General features: G+C 40.5%; 1 protein-coding gene and 5 non-coding genes across 6 annotated transcripts in view; 5 read left to right on the top strand and 1 right to left on the bottom strand.

Annotated features, from left to right (window-relative positions):
- Window positions 1-10,383, bottom strand: part of LOC104922457 (partitioning defective 3 homolog) — a 327,327-nt gene extending 316,944 nt beyond the window's left edge. The window contains exon 1 of the mRNA XM_027274131.1: window positions 9,923-10,383. Coding sequence (XP_027129932.1) covers window positions 9,923-10,042 — 120 coding nt within the window. The 5' untranslated portion in view covers window positions 10,043-10,383. The remainder of the gene's footprint in view (window positions 1-9,922) is intronic.
- A 952-nt stretch (window positions 10,384-11,335) lies between these two features.
- Window positions 11,336-11,407, top strand: trnaw-cca (transfer RNA tryptophan (anticodon CCA)). Its single transcript has one exon. It is a non-coding gene; the product is annotated as a tRNA-Trp (tRNA).
- Window positions 11,408-12,189: 782 nt separating this feature from the next.
- Window positions 12,190-12,261, top strand: trnaw-cca (transfer RNA tryptophan (anticodon CCA)). The gene has a single exon. It is a non-coding gene; the product is annotated as a tRNA-Trp (tRNA).
- Window positions 12,262-12,896: 635 nt separating this feature from the next.
- On the top strand, window positions 12,897-12,968 carry trnaw-cca (transfer RNA tryptophan (anticodon CCA)). Its single transcript has one exon. It is a non-coding gene; the product is annotated as a tRNA-Trp (tRNA).
- A 938-nt stretch (window positions 12,969-13,906) lies between these two features.
- trnaw-cca (transfer RNA tryptophan (anticodon CCA)) lies at window positions 13,907-13,978 on the top strand. Its single transcript has one exon. It is a non-coding gene; the product is annotated as a tRNA-Trp (tRNA).
- Window positions 13,979-16,537: 2,559 nt separating this feature from the next.
- trnaw-cca (transfer RNA tryptophan (anticodon CCA)) lies at window positions 16,538-16,609 on the top strand. The gene has a single exon. It is a non-coding gene; the product is annotated as a tRNA-Trp (tRNA).
- The last annotated feature ends 1,367 nt before the right edge of the window (window positions 16,610-17,976 follow it).

The following is a 17,976-nucleotide window of genomic DNA, read 5'->3' as shown; positions in this document are numbered from 1 at the left end:
AAAATGTTTGCTATTAAAAAGCTCTATTGCAGCTTTACAGCCAGCTATTGGAAAAAACAACAGATTTTTTAAAAATATTTTATATGTTTTCCATAACTTTTGAATTTTTTTCTTATCTTTATTTTAGCGTGGCCTTGTTTTCTTCCATGTTTCTCTTCATATATGTACCTCTATAAGTCCTTCATGGTGTCAGTTATCCTTGTATTGTAACACAAAAGGTATTGGCAGAACATCTGTAACTCCTCGTCCACACATGACGTGAAAAGAACCTTAAACAAGAATCGTACCAGGTGATCCCTTTGACAGATAATTATCCAGTGGTCTTGTTCCTAATTCTTTGACAAACACCCCATGCCTACTTCAATAACTGAGTGCTCTGTAACTGCAATCATGGCCGCAGAAATAAGCTGTTGACAAAACAGTGGATCACACCCAAGAGGGCCTGGCGTGGCTGGCATGTCGAAACACCACAAACCACATAGTTGGCCTATGCTACAACTTGCTCACAGTTGGATTGAGCTGGAGGCAGGAATTGTCATCTCACCGAGACATGGGATGAGAAAAACAAGAGGATCTACTCAAAGCACTTCAGGAGGCTACTGTCAAAACAAAAGGAAATGTCATTTGAATTGATCTCATCCATATCACAGCATTGGCCGAATAATATAATATAAAATACACACTGAAAATGCAAATGCTATGTATTATTAATATGGTTCGCCACAGCATAGCTGTTGGGTTGGTAATGGAGACCACTTGACTTTCTTGACTCTGTGGTCAGCTTTAACTCCAGTCCTTTCCATCAGCCAGTGAAACAGCTTGTCAAGTATATCACATGAACCATCAACCACTGTCCCACAGCTCTGAAACAAGAGTGGACTGGAGATTTAGCTTGCAAACAGGCGAGCTGCTTTGAGAGTAGAAGTAATCTCTGTGGTTAAGTTAGATGTTGATGTGAGAGTTTTGTTTTGCTTATTGCAAAAGTAAGAGAGATGATTTATTTTCTGCTAACTGAAATCGTGTCATTATAGATTCATATTTTTAGATTTAAGTTTTGAAAGTCAAAACTGCTATTTCCTAGGTTGTCCCCTTTGAAGTTTGAGTGAACCAATACGATTATTTTGGCCCCCAGAGCAGCTCTGTCTCTGAGAAATGATTATATAACTATAACTGGAATCTATAAAAGCTGGGGGATAGCTTCTCCTCTTCACAGAGCCAGACTTGGGAGCTTCTCCTGAATAGAAAGTGGAACTGCAGCAGTCTATATACCATTACTGAATGGAAAAGTAATGCCTGTGTGTATTTTAGGAGTAGAAAAAGAGGGGCCTCCATGTTAAGACGTGCAAAGACAGACAGTTGAAGTTGTCAAAACAGCCAGAAAGTGCTTTTCCATCTTAGCAGCATTAGCAAGCATAATGCTGGCCCTTTCTGCATGAAATACAGTTTGTCACCTTGCTCAAATTTTCCAGTTTGAAAAATCCAAATGTGCTTTGTGTAGTGTACTATGGCATCCAATGGCAACAGCAGCTGAACAATGCGCTATGTTTTTCTTTTATTGCCACTGTACACATACACATATTAGAATATGGAAAGGGTGTTTTGACAGTACAAGTAGATTTATCTCAACTCTTCACCGACAAGCAACAGACCTGCAGCAACTTGACGGGCAAACAATGAAAGAGATAAATTAATCTTCTTCATTGCTGCGGAGAAGAAGACAGGAAAATAATATAAAACAGTCTAATGAGCACCTTCTTTAAAACCATGAGCTGCAGGAGGGTTTTGTATAACAAAAGATTGCAACTTATTCTGCCATACTCTACTCCGTTTAAGTTGGCTGTGGTGAAACTGATTCTCCCTCTAACGCCCAAACGTTGGCCTATCTGCTACCAGTCAGGTCAACAGAATAACATGAAAGGATCTCGATGCTAACCTTTCCTGAGCAAACCCATTATCTTCTGATGACTAATCTGCAATTACAAACAGGAGCGTCAGAAGTGAATAGGAATGGAGTGCGAGGAGTAAAGCAGGAGTGATAGATACACAAAAGAAAGCTGGGACACAGAGACCTTGTGGTGCAAAGGCTGCCTTCAGATCAGATGGCTGGATGTTTAAATCATGTCAAGGGCAGTCTCAACAGCATGTCACTTTGACAGGCTATCATTAAGCACCATACTATAAAACTTCCTTTACATTATGGCGAGGACAATGATGAGAACACCCCTTGATTTTTCAGTGTCATAAAGTCATAGCCCATACAGGTAAAGTCCTCGTAGTGCAATGGTAGATTGTCAGTCTCCAAATCAGAAGGTTGGACGTTTAAATCATGGTAGGGTCAAGATCTTCACATATGCAAAAAAGGAAATCAACAATCAGTACCAACTGAAGCTTAAATCAGAGTTTTGCTTTCATTTGTAAAGATGGTTAAGCCAGGTATAGTGAATTATAATAAACAAGAGAAGTTCTTGTTAAATCCACCCCCTTATGTATTGGCAGGTACAACAGGTATTCACCATCTTGAATAAACAGGATGTTCAGGGCATTACTGAGATGGTCATTACTATCTCTGAGGTCCGGCATTCCTGAAGGTACAACGGGAAGCCTTACTACAGAAATACACATGTAAGTTATGCAGGATCAAGTGCAGTGCATTGCTTCTATTGTTTTGCTTCTAACGGTTCAGGCTAATGATTACCTGGATTATCTCAACCAGCGGGTCGAGATAACAAAAAGGTGTCCCCCACCATCACAAGGCTGGCAGCTGAGAGAGGAAAACACAAGCACAGCAGCAATCAAACGCTCATGTTTGATACATCAGCGAGGTCAGACTGAGCTATGTCTGAATGGAGTCACGTTATCTCTGAAGGAAAATATCGTTGAACAAGACACACACACACATACACACACAAACCTACATAGAACGTCCATGAATGCAAATACACTCACAAATATGCTTCTTCCCACACTGCCTCAAGTCCTGCTAAACTCTGAGAGGAATTTCTGTTATGTAGCTCCAAGGGCAGCCGATAAACACAGCAAACCAAAAAAAGAAACAACAAAAAATAAGTATCAACTATTAAAACCAAATCAACACTGACAACAGAACTGACCCTGGCCCTGAATGCCCCAATTCAGAATAAATGCAGCCGGAAAACAAAATACGCAAAAGCTTGGCATGGCCATGGCATACTCAGACTTTGGCAGATAGGGTTATAGCATGTGGCCTGTTAGCATTGCTGTGTTTAGCAGTTACTGCCAGACATTCTCTAAGCTTTGTGTGTCACATTCAAGCTCAATACTTTCAATCGGGACCTAGAAGTTGCTCTCAGCTTTGCATGCATGCGTGTCCCCTCCCTAGCATGTGAAATACATTTCAGCATGATTGTACTTGTATAATTATATGTAACTATTTCAATAAACTCAAACTTTATCAGCACCTGCGTGTACACCTGAGATACGTGTCACCCCGCAGGGAAGCCCTGAAGTCATCTTAGTTCAAACCCGAAGAGAGAGACGCTCTGTGATGTCATTGTCCTTGGTGCCATCCACGTGAGTAGGGAAGCCTGCCAGACAGTTGTTTAGTCAGTCAGACAAACCGGTTGTTGTGCAAGTACTCTCAGGTTCTCCTCGACATGACCCATATGCAAAGTCTGTAGTGGAATATACATTGTAGTATAGACGTATTTATTGTCTTGGCTCTGTATGGCAGTACACTCGGTTTCTAATTAAGTTATAAAATGATATTGCAAACTTTCAGCTTTAAATTGAGGGCATTTATATCTATAATGTCTGAAAAGTCAAAGATACGTAGACCTTTTTGTACACAGTCCCCAATTAACTTTAATGTTTAATATCTGGTTACAAATCCTTTGCAACGTCAGACATAAGTCTCCAACCCAGAGATATTGGACACTTGATATTTTCCCTGCACTGCAGCCAACATCACTTCTTGCTTGTTTTAGGATTGTTGCCAGGTCAAGTGGCCGACTTTGATCGTCACAGTCATTGTGCTTCATTGTCCACCAGTCCTGCACTGTACATCCAAGATCACATTTCACCACGTTAACCTCAAAGACACTGTTACATTCCAACTACATATGTGCTCGGCTCGAGAACCAAAATAACAAAAAGATGTGTCATTGTCCTACTACTTATAGACTGTGTATATAAATCTGCACTGACTGAACTATACTTACCCTCCAGTACTTCTTTTAAGATTTCTCTTCTACATTTTTAGAATGGTATTTAACTGCTAGTCTGCTTCTTCATTTACTGTCATGACTGTATACCACTATAAACATGTTACCAGCCTCCATGCAAAATTACAGGCTATTCTGCAGTCTGTTTTTCTGAAAATACTACTTCATGTTCTATTATTTCTGCATATTTTTGACATTGCATATCGCACCTGAAGTTAGTTCCAATTTACCATTTTTTACCAAGAAACTGAAATCAGAAAATGACTCCACAGATTGATGGTGAATGAGTATCACGGCAGGCTAGGGGTACTGAACATCTTTTCTGGATGCTTGGGCAAACTTCAACTCCTGACTTTTGGAGCAGTGGCTGTATGATGTTTTACTTAGAGACTGGCAGGCAAGAATTCCCCTGGAAGGACTCAGCACGAAAGCAAGGGCACTGTTCAGTCGGCTGGAAGACAACAAAAATAAAAAAGGATGGGAAACAGAGCAAGCAAGAGGAGAATACAACATGAGGTTATTAAGTCCACAATTCTCCTCTGCTTTCCCTGCTGTGGTAGAGCTAAATCACTGCTGCTTGACCACAGCTGAACTTTAGGCCCACTCGTACTCAGTTACCATCAATCACGTTGGGTCCGATCATCCTACAGGGCCTTTAGTTCAGCCTAGTACAGCCCGCTCACATGATAATCCCCCAATTGTCTTCCACAACAGTAATATTCCTACTCATATACAGCTCCTCTCTATTACATAAGCAACGAGCTGCTGAGTGCATTTATCTGATGATCACTGACAACCCTTCAAGTTCCACGTCCCATTTTCTCTTTGCAGTGTGTTTCCATACTGGCTCATTAGGTCCTTACCTGAGAATAGATGAGGGTTAAATACTCTAGTTGTTCTTTTAGTAGGCTGATGATTCTCAGAATAAGCAAGTGGTGTATGAAGCAGTGTGTTTGGAAGCAAATTAAACTGGTCATTACAGATGCAAAATAAGAAGTTGTAATTATCTAAATAACAGCACTGCACGGCCCTTCTTTGAAAATGCCTTGACAGAAACAAATATCTCTAACATGTGTTTTGGAGGGTGCCTTGTCTTTCATTTTTCCTGCAAACTGAAATCATTTGGTGCTTCAAACATTACCGCACAAACAGATGCTACCTTGTCTAACGTTTTGCCCTGCGGCAGAAAAGTGCCTAACCTGAGTTCTCCTGTTAAAGGGATCTGCTTTTCCCACAATGTGTTTGTTTCTTATCAGGTATGACTAAAAGTTACTCAGCAGCCAATTTGCTTTGAACTGACAAGGAGCCAGGACAGGGGTCAGCCTGCTAGGCGTGTAGTGCGTCAAGGAACAGATTTACTGCTTTGGTTGTCCGTCAGCAAATATATCCATTTTGTGGAAGACTGAAAGTTTTCAAGGAATAATTTGACAGAGAGCAGTTGTTCGACCTAACGCTAAATATGACACCAGCAGCTGGTTAGCTTATCCATTTGAGCCACTTAGACCATTTGTGATAGCAGAGTTTATGCTTAAGTGACCTAACTGGCTACCAGCATCATATGTAACAAACATATAAGAATAAGAGAAACTTTCCGTAATTTCCTAACTATTGCTTTGAAGGCTGAATTATCAGTTACTCTTAATTTTTATTAAGTTAGGAGTCACTTTAGAAGTTGGAGATTTCGCCTTGATGAATTGTACTATGTTTTTGGTAGAGGCCTTGTAGTGTGGTGCAGTACAGAGGAATGATATGATGACAATAACAGGGCTAAAGTCTAAATGTTCCTTAGGGAATAGTAGAGTAAACACTAAACAGTGTTTCTTAGAGACGTTCCAATCAGGGTATGGTAGAACTGCTATTTTATGTTAAAGACAGACAAATGGTGCACAAACGTCCTACCAGTAATGCCACTGATTTCACCAACTCTAAAGGAGTCCAATTGGTACTTTGTTTTAGTTGAAGTGGACACACCACACTGGTCTTTTACCACTTAGTGTTTGATGTCATATGAATCCATATGGGTCATAAAGATAGATAAATCATTGTCATAGACTTGTCTACAGACATCCCAGAACCACGGGGAACATGCTCACTACATGCTGCAGAAATATGGGACTTTGCCTAACTGTGCTGTCCCCTCAGGATATTCTACATCTGTGTCTTTTAACAACTTGACTCTGCTGTGACATATCTACAAGACTGAATGTGTAGAATTTTGAGTGAAAGGGGCAATTATGTGCTTTTGGGATTTAGTGTACATTTAGGTTGAGTATAGCTGTGGGAAATTAGGAGACAAATAAGATCTAGAGATGTATCTCTTCAAAGGGTTGCAGTCACAAATTATAGATCAAGGCTGAGTATTCCTTTTGTTTTGTTTTTGACACTGAACCAGATGCGAGTGAAACCAGACTGCAAGAGGATGAGTAAAGATTTGAATATCACAGTCACGTCTACGTGGTGTTTTGCATGCCAACAAGAAAGCCCACAAAATAACATCTTCATGTTAGTCTTGCTTACATGACTAAAAATGTGGTGAATACTCAGTTATTACTTGACTGGCCAAGTGCTAAAGGCAACAGCATTGGGAACAGAAAAGCAGGATGAGAAGCTTAATCCTTCATGACTGTGCATACTATGGACCACAATGACTCTGAAGCTAATGGTGCTTGAGTGGGTGATTGATGCAGACTTCCTGATCCTCCTAAGACTGTGACAAATGCCTCGAGAGTCCCCAGAGAAGATCAGGTACACCAGCACATCTCACACTGTCTGATGGAGCTCAGCTAATTCAACAGCGCTAAATCAGAGAGGAGAATAAGTTTAATTTCACAGACCGCTGATATTGCAGGCAACTAAGAGCAAGAGGGAAAAGCGTCACCGAATTTCCATGCGGCAAATATCTTTGCAACCCAAGATGGCTCTGGTATAATAAAGAGGAAGATAAAGTCTTTAGAGTGAGGCGGAATGTAGGTGGAGGTGAGATCAGCTGTAAGTATAGAGGAGGAAGATAGAGAAGAGGCGTACGTGAAGTAGTTGCTGAAGAGTTTTCAGCTCAAGCAGGAAGTACAGGGTGTGCATATAATATTTTATCTGTCTGTCTCCACACAAATCAGAAAAACTAAAAAGTGAATGTGAATTGAGGACAGCAGCAAAAGCCATTACTTCTTTTCTTTCACATTTAACGTCACTGCTTTGGTATAGATGAGCTCTGGTGCGTTCAATGGTGCTATTAGATCGATATTTTGGCCATGGAGTGTCAAGAAAGCTAACTTAAATGTGACCTGTATAAGCAACATACCGTATCAGTGCAAACCGTTGGGTAACCATGGTAACACGTGTCAGCATGTAGGCTTTTCCCTGACCAATCAGAATGTAAAAATGTAGAAAACAAAGGCGTGTACAGCTTGTGTCCCACACCCTGTATTTTAGCTGTTCCTCATAAAACAGCTTCAATGGTGTCATTTTTTTACTAGTTTACCTCTTTGCCTGTTTAAATCATGGTCTTGACATTTAATAGAATGAGTTAGTTCCTCACAAGATAAACATTGAGTTCAGGAGAGTGATGCATGGTGTGGTCAATCATTCAAATGTAATTTTCCCATGAGGGTCCAAGTAGCAGTGATGATGTTGGTGATGTCATCACCAACATAAGTCAGGTGTCTTAAAAAAATACAAAATAAAAGCATTAAAAAACCAAAGTAAGTCAATTCAGCAATGCATTTTGATCTTGGAAAAAAAAATGTACTCAACAACTTATTCCTGCATGCTGTCCACATCCCACACAAATCTGAACCAGCAACACCGACACTTTTTATTAAACACTCATCAGATACAGAATGTGCTTTTGCAATCTGAGGTTTCTGACTCGTGTCAGATGCCTTTTTTTTATTTTTTACCTTTCTTTGTTTCTCTGTTCTTCATGCTAAAGCTGAATCGCTGAAGCTGACTGCTGTCTCAGATGAATTATAGATGATGTATATGCTTTTTTATGGCAAAAGTGATAAATTCTGTTTTTCTGCATTCAGATACACATTGCATGGTGTGTTATCTGCATGCCACAGAAGCTAATAGCAGCCATAAAAAAGAACTTTTATATCACAGGTTAAAGCAGTACAATATAATATTATAAGAATATTATAAAAACTCAAAGTGACCCATGTGTGAGTCATTTTCCTGTAGTCCGAAGGTCTTGGGTGGCTTGTGACACAGTAGTTAGTGTTGATCCAGAGCCAAGTGTTCTCCAGAGGGAAAGCCTGCACTTCTACATTTACAGTATCACTGCACTGATCAATGGACCAGTCGCCTCTATTCTGCTGAACCATGAAAAACCATCATGCACGGGTAAACAGAGGAGTGAATGTGTGTGTGCGCGCGACTGCTCGTGTGTATCTAAGGAGGAAGTGCTCTTCAAGAATGAGTGTTAATGTTGACCTACTTCGTCACTGTTTGCCTTCTGTGGTAAAATCCACTACACAACAGACGCAACAGTCAAACTCTTATCCAGGAAGTCAAAGGTATTTTATCCGTCACTATAGAACCGGGCATACAGGTGTGAAATGAATCACCATCATGGATCTTTCTGTAACCTATCTAATAGAAATAAAAGAAAGAGGATTGTGGGCTTTTCAAAGCTAAAACACAGAAAGGAAACAACTTGGCAAAGACCAGCGTGGGTTCATCAAGATATTCCAAATCCTTGAAGAGAGAAGCTTCAGCATTAACGTGACTCCAATGGTAATACCACCCACTGGCAAAGAGGAGAAAGTGCTGTCACTAACCATGGAAACAGTACCAAACTTCAATTCATTCATTAGTCATTTAATGGGCTTTAAAGCGCAGCCACTAGAAACCCACAAAGGGAAAAGCAATCAGTGTCCTGAACGGGCCTCATTCAAATTTGGCAAGGGGGTTTCACACAGTCATGCGTTCCATCAGTTAGCAGATGAATTTTGGATGAACTTTTTTTGTGATTGTGAGTGTAATTGCAAAGGGCAATAAGTACAGAGCATCACGAGACAGGGAAGTCATCCCATTGGCTTTTTACCACTTTTTCCATAAAACCGACCAACTGTGTTGGGATATAGAGACATGAATACACACACAGTGAATTAACGTGATAGTAAACGCCATTTGTTACTCTGGAACTAACTAATCATCCAACTTGGATCTGTAATGTACATGCGGTAGTGTTTTAATAGATCGTTTGTCATTCTATTTGCACAACTGTCTGTTATATTTAAATGTTGGCACAACTACACCCAAGCACAGGTTATTCTGTTCCTGTTTCATGCTCGCTCCTCCACACACACACTCGCTGGATGAACTCCAATTCAACAAATATTGAATATGAACAATTCCAGCTTCTCCTGAACTTTTTCCTCACACACACAGCAGAGCAGAAAGGATCCATCTGCTTCACAACTTTTCAGATTACTTGTGCAGAAAATACAAACACGATTTAAGTCAACACTCTTGAGCATCTCCTTTGAACCCACAATAAAAACTTGTCCCCACTCTGCCTCCAACAGGGGGCCCCTGGGGGTCCCCACTGGCTCCAACTCAACAGGCTCTCTTCTGCCCACTCTCTCCCTCTTTCTTAGCCCGTGAAAAGCGCCATGTTGAGGCTCCAGTGTGGATGCAGCATGCAGCTCCGCGCACACAGAGCGAAATGTTACAAAAGCACACCGGGGCAGGGCGGAGTGAGCCTTTGGGGAGAGTCTTACCTTTGCGATCGCCTTTTTATATCTCATGGCTGCTTGTTCGATAAGGTTGAGGACTTTTACATTCCCATCCCCACACGGAACGACCACCCGGGTCCTCCCGAAACAAACCGTCACTTTCATTTCTCCTCCGCCGCGTTAATTCCAGTGAGGAAAAAGCCGCGTCAAAACGCCTAAAAACATCCCCGCTGCGCCAAGGTGAAAAACTAAATCCACAGTCGTTGTGAAGAGGTTCGGAGTGAAGTTGTCGTTGTGTCCTGTGTCCTCGGAGGACAAGAAAAAAAGCCCAGCATTAGATCCAGCGACAGGGCTGGGTGGCGTCCTCCCTGTGCCGTGTTGACTCACTTACAGAAACTTCCCAACAAAAAGCCTCTCCAGCGAGAGCGCACAACTGGACTGACACTGCGAGTGCGCCCACATGTTAGAGCAGGCTCTAAGAATGTTTCCAACACCAAACAATACAATGCAGCTCACAGCTGAGGGCGAACCCGCCGAAATTCACTTTCTTATCGTAGAAAGTTGCGTAAGACCTGGATTTGGATATTGTTTTTGTCGAGTCGTGGTCTGGTGTCATGGAAATGTTGTAGAATAAAGGCAGACTTTTTCATTTCACATTGTCAAGGTGATTAAACAGAGATAATGACTGCTGAAATATTCTTGAATCCGCATTTTTAATTTCAATGTTGGCAGTGGTTATAGTGTAAATACTACAGAGGGACCATAAAACCATAAAGTTAGAGCCAGATTAACCTGCAAGATTATCCATGGGCGTAAACCAGCTGTGGGCTCCATCCAGTCATCAGCCACCCGCCAACCCAAACCATCCACCACAGTAACCCAAAGAGTTGAACAGTTATCCACAGTGTTTACTAGTATTAAAAAGGCTCTTCTTTGTGTTTATTTGGATATTTATCCTTTTTTACATGTCTTCTTTATTCATAGTGACAGCTGAAGAGACACAGTAATGGCAGGACAGAGAGAAAAAAGACCACCATCAGAAAGGGGCTGGATCCAACCCAAACCACCCAGCCCACATACATGTTATAAACTCTACCAGGTGATTTTTAAAAGCATATTTATTCATTTCAAAGGGTCAGATAATGAGTTACAAATATATAATACACACACACACACACACACAGAAAGTTTATATAGTTACATGCACCAAGGGGGGGGAATCAGACATAGTAGTAAGGTGACAGCATATTAAGACCTGGGAATGTACCCTGAAACCTCAGTCCATGTTAGGCCACAGAGACCGCTCCGGAGAGCTCTACTAGGTGATTTTGTATTAATGTATCTTAATTTTCCTTTTTTTAGGCATAATTCAGGCAGGTCACCACAGCATTTGATGTTTTTTAGGCATAATTCAGGCAGGTCACCACAGCATTTGATGTATTTTACCCCATGTTGCCAGACCTTGTGGCGCAACGGTAGCGCGTCTGACTCCAGATCAGAAGGCTGCGTGTTCAAATCACGTCAAGGTCAATCTATCCAAATAGCTTATAGAGAAGTTAAGAAATGTATTAAAACCAAGGTTTCAGCATGTTTGTTACACATGACCCCCATCTACCTGCACTCCCTATACACACATGGGCCACAGTCCCATTCAGTAAGTATCGTTCCTAAACTGCACTTACTCTTCAGTATCTTCATTTCTTCATCAATCAAACCAGAACCACTGCAGAAAGGACCCAGCAGATACATTTTACAAGCTCTACCAGGTGATTTTGTATTACTGAGTCTGACTTCATTTAGTTTAGACACTGTACACACAGGGCAGTGACGCATTTGATGTGTTTTTGCCTCAGTCTGCAGTCGTTGTCATGCAATGGTCGTGCCTCTGACTCAAGATCAGAAAGCTGTGTGTTCAAATCACGTCAAGGTCAATCAAAAAGAATACTAGTTATACCTGGCTTATACTGGAACTAGGAAGTTTATTAACTATATTTATCATACAGTTCACATGTGGCCCCATCAAGCCCCTCCACACACGTTACCACAGTCACACAAAGTAATCAGTTTTAATAGACTCCTGCGAATCTTTTTCATTCCATTCCATTTCTGCTTTATTTGCAAAGTGACATTTGTTCAGAGAGAAGAAAAGCAGAGAGAGGGATGAGACAACTAGCAGCAAAGGGCCTCGGGCAGAATCAAACCAGAACCACTGCAGAGAGGACCCAGATACGTGGTACAAGCTCCACCAGGTGATTTTTTTATTTTTTTATTACAATTGCAATTCATTTATTGTAACGTACACTTTGTTCCTAGACCTTGTGGCGCAACGGTAGCGCATCTGACTCCAGATCAGAAGGCTGCGTGTTCAAATCACGTCAGGGTCAACTCTTGTCTACATATTGGTGCCATTTATACATGACTTATACTGAAATTATGAGTGAGTCTTAGCACCTAAGGATAAGTGGTTACAGATGATGATGGCTGGAGGGAGTCTTACTACCCATTTTATAGAGGTCATTCAGGTGAGGGCAGCAATGAAATTTACATAAACTATGTGAAAACTTCAGACCTTGTGGCGCAATGGTAGCGCGTCTGACTCCAGATCTGAAGGCTGTGTGTTCAAATCACGTCAAAGTTAGGTACTGTTTATACCTGACTTATACTGAAATTACAAAATATAGCAATATAGCTTGCAACAGCATATCTGTCTGTACATCACCTGTGGGCCACATCAAGGTGTCCCAGCAGGTAATCAGTCATATCAGAATCACTGCAACATGTTACAAGCTCCACCATGTGAGCTGTCCAAATACAGTCTTGGATGTTGGCAATCTTTGCCAATCCAGGGCCAGGTACAATGGTTTGAGGCATAATTCAAAATCACACTTGTTTCACTCTATACAAGTTCACTCAGTAACACAGTAGCAGGGTCTCGCATTACTGTCTGACGATTCCTTTTCTATACACATTGTTTAATCAGGACAGTGATGCATTTGATGTTATTTACCCTCACTCTTCAGACCTTGTGGCGCAACGGTAGCGCGTCTGACTCCAGATCAGAAGGCTGCGTGTTCAAATCACGTCAAGGTCAGATAGTGTTTCCCCACTGATGACAATTATACCTGACTTGTTCTGAAATTATAAAGTTTATTAAGGCAAGAGCATTGCTATAGTTCACATGCACATCAAACCAGAACCACTGCAAAGAGGAGCCAGATACATGGTACCAGCTCCACCAGGTGATTTTTTTTATTATTACAGAATTTGATTAATTATGTTCTTTAGAAATCATTTATGGTCAACCATTGTGTACATACTGTATTAGTGCCATTTATACATGACTTATACTGAAATGAAAAAATATACTTACCTGCAATGGTGTACAAGGCCCACAAGGTGATGTTGTATTACTTATTATTACTCTTAGCACCTAAGGGTAAGCGGTTACAGATGATGGATGGATGGATGGATGGGGTCTTACTGTCTATTTTTTAGACATCATTCAGGGAGGGCAGCAATGAATTTTACATAAATTATCTTAAATTTTCAGATTTTGTGGCGCAAAGGTAGCGTGTCTGACTCCAGATCAGAAGGCTGCATGTTCAAATCATGTCAAGGTGAATCTGCACCTGTAACAATTTTACCTGACTTATACTGAAGCTAGGAAGTTAATTAGAGTGTCCCTGGGTGTTACATGTGGGCCCGATCAACCTACACACATACACACAAACCACAGTCCCATTAAGTAATTACTGCTCACTCTTCTACTTTTTCTTATTTTTTTATTTTGCTACAATTTCTGCATTTTTAGATGGTGACAACTGGAGACAAACAGGAAAAGACAGGAGAGAGACAACTTGCAGCAAAAGGCCCAGGTCAGAATCAAACCAGAACCACTGCAGAGAGGACCCAGCCCACGTGGTACAAGCTCCACTATGTGATTTTTATTATTGCAGAATTTGATTAATATTTTTTTCTGTAGAAATCATTCAGGACAGCAATTCATTTAATGTAAAATATATATACTCAGACCTTGTGGCGCAACGGTAGCGCGTCTGACTCCAGATCAGAAGGCTGCGTGTTCAAATCACGTCAAGGTCATGTAATGGGTCCACACCAACATCACTTGAAGTCATCAAGTTTGTTAGTCTTAATTTAGCCAGGGCAGCAACCACTTGCTTTACTCACTAGATGTTCACTCAGTAATAGAGCAGCAAGGTCTGGCAGAAATACAGTTAAAGACAGATGAAACTTGTGTCCTGGTGCATATCTACTGTACCTGCCTCCTCTGGATCTTATTATATGGAGATTTGTGTGCTTGGGAGTCATGGTTAGGTAAGATTGGCAAACCCAGACTCAGGTTAAGTAATGCAAGTCTATTGCAACATGTATTGCACATGTTTGCACACTTGAATTTGATTTATCCATGACTGCCTGGATGATTCAGCACATGGAACACATTCGCAGACTGAATGTCAATGTGAACGCGTGAAGTCGAGTCTGAGACCGGAGGAGACAAACTACCCAGCAGGGCCAGTTGCAAAAGTCATACATATGTTCAGACGGACCTGAGTCTACATTTAACTGAGCATGCCACAAATTGTAAAGCATAAATGTTGTGTATATGACTAAATTATTGACCTGCAGTGCAAAATGAGAAATCAGCCTTGGACTGGATCTACGATGTGACCCAGTTTACTGATAAAAGCTGCAACCATTCTGTAGAGCTTCACTCACTCCCTGCAGGTCTTATTCTTTATCACCTAATGCAGTCTAAATGAGTGAACACAGGACAAGATAGACAACCCCCAAACTGTACTATACTATACTATACTATACTATACTATACTATACTATACTGTACTGTACTATACTATACTATACTATACTGTACTATACTGTACTGTACTGTACTATACTATACTATACTATACTGTACTGTACTGTACTGTACTATACTATACTATACTATACTATACTGTACTATACTATACTATACTATACTATACTATACTATACTATACTATACTATACTATACTATACTATACTATACTATACTATACTATACTATACTATACTATACTATACTATACTATACTATACTATACTATACTATACTATACTATACTATACTATACTATACTATACTATACTATACTATACTATACTATACTATACTATACTATACTATACTATACTATACTATACTATACTATACTATACTATACTATACTATACTATACTATACTATACTATACTATACTATATTATACTATACTATACTATACTATACTATACTATACTATACTATACTATACTATACTATACTATACTATACTATACTATACTATACTATACAATCAGGGCAGTTTAATGTGTTGTCCTTGACCTTGTGGCCAATGGTAGCACATCTGCCTCCAGATCTGAAGGACGCGTCTTCAGATCACGTCAGAGTCAAGCCATGGGTCCACACCCTCAACAAGTGTTTGTGTCTTATACTGAAAGTATGACATGTCTTGCCCACATACACACACTTATTCAAATCACGTCAAGGTCAACAACAGTTACGTGAAGCCTACACTCATCAGTACTAATGTGGTGTAACTGACGTTTCTCATAGGACCATATGATACCACAGCGTTTTTATTTATTTGACATCATATCTGGCAACATTTGAAAGAAGATGAAATAGTCAAACTGTTTCATTTTTAGTGCTGTTTGTGATCCAAATTGGCCATCAGTTTAAAAGTTTGTTACAGACTATCAAAGCTTCTCCCAGTAAACCAAGTCACTCATTTACCCTAAACTGCTTCAGTAAGATGAGTCCCGAGCCTGAAATGCAGTATGTCCACTGCACATCAGGAATGCAGGGAGGAGGAGCGAGACAGCCAGTTATGGAAATGTGTGGTTGTGTGTGGTGCACTACAGTTTGGGAGAAGTGCAATTAGAGTTAGTTTGAAGGGTGAAGTCCAGGACAGTTTTTCTTTCTGCTACTGGTTTGTTCAAATCCAACATGCCTGAAACCTGTTTGTTGACTCCATTGAGTGTGTACACAACAAAATGTTTGTTTGTTTGTTTGTTCCACATTTTTTTTGAAAATCAGCAGAGGCATCAGCACAGATGGAACATGATAAACAAAGTGCATTTCTATCTGTATCTTCATCAGCGTGCATGTGTGTGTTGTAGCTGACAGTGAGGTGTTACTTTCATGGCAGACATGCTCCAACATGGTCCCAGGAGTGGGGGAGGTCATTCCTGACACATCCCTCTGTCATCGCACACTTACTTCACCACCGGAGAATTCAACACTGCCTGTACATATATCCTGTATGTATGCAGAGTCATTCATAGATGTGTCATTTTACCACATCCTTCATCTACCTCCACCACCTTTCTTCATACCTCTATGAAAGGCATCCTGAGGCATCTTTTATGAGTCACACATATTGTTGGTTAACATGTGGACTAGGAACATGCTATAAGACACATGAAACGTACTTTGTTAGATGGACTTACTGGAATTATTACTCACTATTCTCTTTCTGGTGAGAGGAGAGAGGTCCACCAGGTCATTTTGTATGTTCAAGTCTTACTGTTCCCTTTCCACATCACTCAGCTAAGGCACAGATGGATTTGATGTCATATATCTGAACATCTGGGACCTTGTGGCGCAATGGTAGCGCGTCTGACTCCAGATCAGAAGGTTGCGTGTTCAAATCACGTCAGGGTCAACCCCTATGCAGCTAGTGCTTGTTTAATCTTTCAAAACATACCTCTTCTGGAAGTCCTCTGGTTTCCATTTGCAGTCTGAGAAGTATTGACCGGCCGTGTTTGAGTGGACTTTGGTTGCAACAGTTCTTGTCGAGAGCAAAAGATGCCGATAGCTCTCGGAGAAAACAAGCAAGCTTTTTTTCTATAAAGTTATCTGTATTCATACAAAGATATCTGTCATAGATATAGAGATGAGCAGAAATGTGTTTTTCTCATCATTGTCATGTATCAAGTCACTAATTAGACTGCAGAGGAAGCCTTGGCCTGGATATCCGTTACCTGTTTTCCGGATGTCTGCTGGCTACAGCAGAGGCCCTGAAACAATGGCTCGTAAATAACCATCAGACGATGGCCTCAATGATAGTAATAACTATCCAAAAAATCTTAATTCTGAAGCAAATTATAAAGATATTGATGGCCTTAGGGACATTTCATATGATATACACAGAAAGCTCAAAATAAAATAACATTTCTAAAAAAATATGTTGGTTCTTAACAGCTGATTTTAAGATTAAAGTTGTTATTTGCGACTTTGAGATGTTTTAAAATAGCTTTTGTTACCTTGCAGAACTTCACTATAGTCACTATCTTCTGTAATCTTTCTTATATTCAAGAGGCAGATGTGAGATAATTGACATCAGTGTTTTGTAACTTCTATGTATTTCACCATTGTTCACCACCAGATGACTTCATGTGAGTCTGCACACACAGATACAGGAATTAGTTGGTACTGACCAATTGTAGCAAAGGCACATGCAATAAGTAGGACTTATTACGGTTTCCATAATTGTTGCTTTTAGCAACTGTTACTTGTGCACTTTGACTGCACCTGGAAACAAATCGCGAATAGCTCAAGGCAATGTAACCCCACATTCTAACCGTAACCCTGACTAATGCACCAGAACATGAACATCGGAGTAAGACTTTAAGCTGCTAAGCCTCAAACGAACATCAGGATCTGCTCTTGGTTTTAATTGTTGTGTTATGACCGCTGGATCCCAGGTGTTTTTTGAGTATTTTTGTGTTTGTGTGCATTCTGACCATTTATAATTCATATAGTGTTTGTCTTATTCACTGACAGACTCCTCCAATCCTGCTGTGTTAAAAAGAGCTTCATGGTTGCGCCATACTAGTATTTCTGAAAGCTGAAAGGCCCCATCTGCAGGTCTTTAAAAGTATTACACCTCGTCCTCTCTCCAGGAATCTTCTTTGTTGGGATTAAGCCCCAGAGCCTTTAATTGCTGTGTTTGTGGGGATTGGGCCCGGTGTACGCTGTGAACACTGAGGGTGGTGTTAGCATGGCCTTAGCACTCATGGATTTCATGGA

Source organism: Larimichthys crocea, chromosome XXIII (genome assembly GCF_000972845.2).
Source record: "Larimichthys crocea isolate SSNF chromosome XXIII, L_crocea_2.0, whole genome shotgun sequence".
In the NCBI taxonomy this organism is placed as follows: Eukaryota; Metazoa; Chordata; class Actinopteri; family Sciaenidae; genus Larimichthys; species Larimichthys crocea.
Note: the sequence above shows the minus strand (reverse complement) of the source record. Positions and strands in the feature narration are given on the sequence as shown.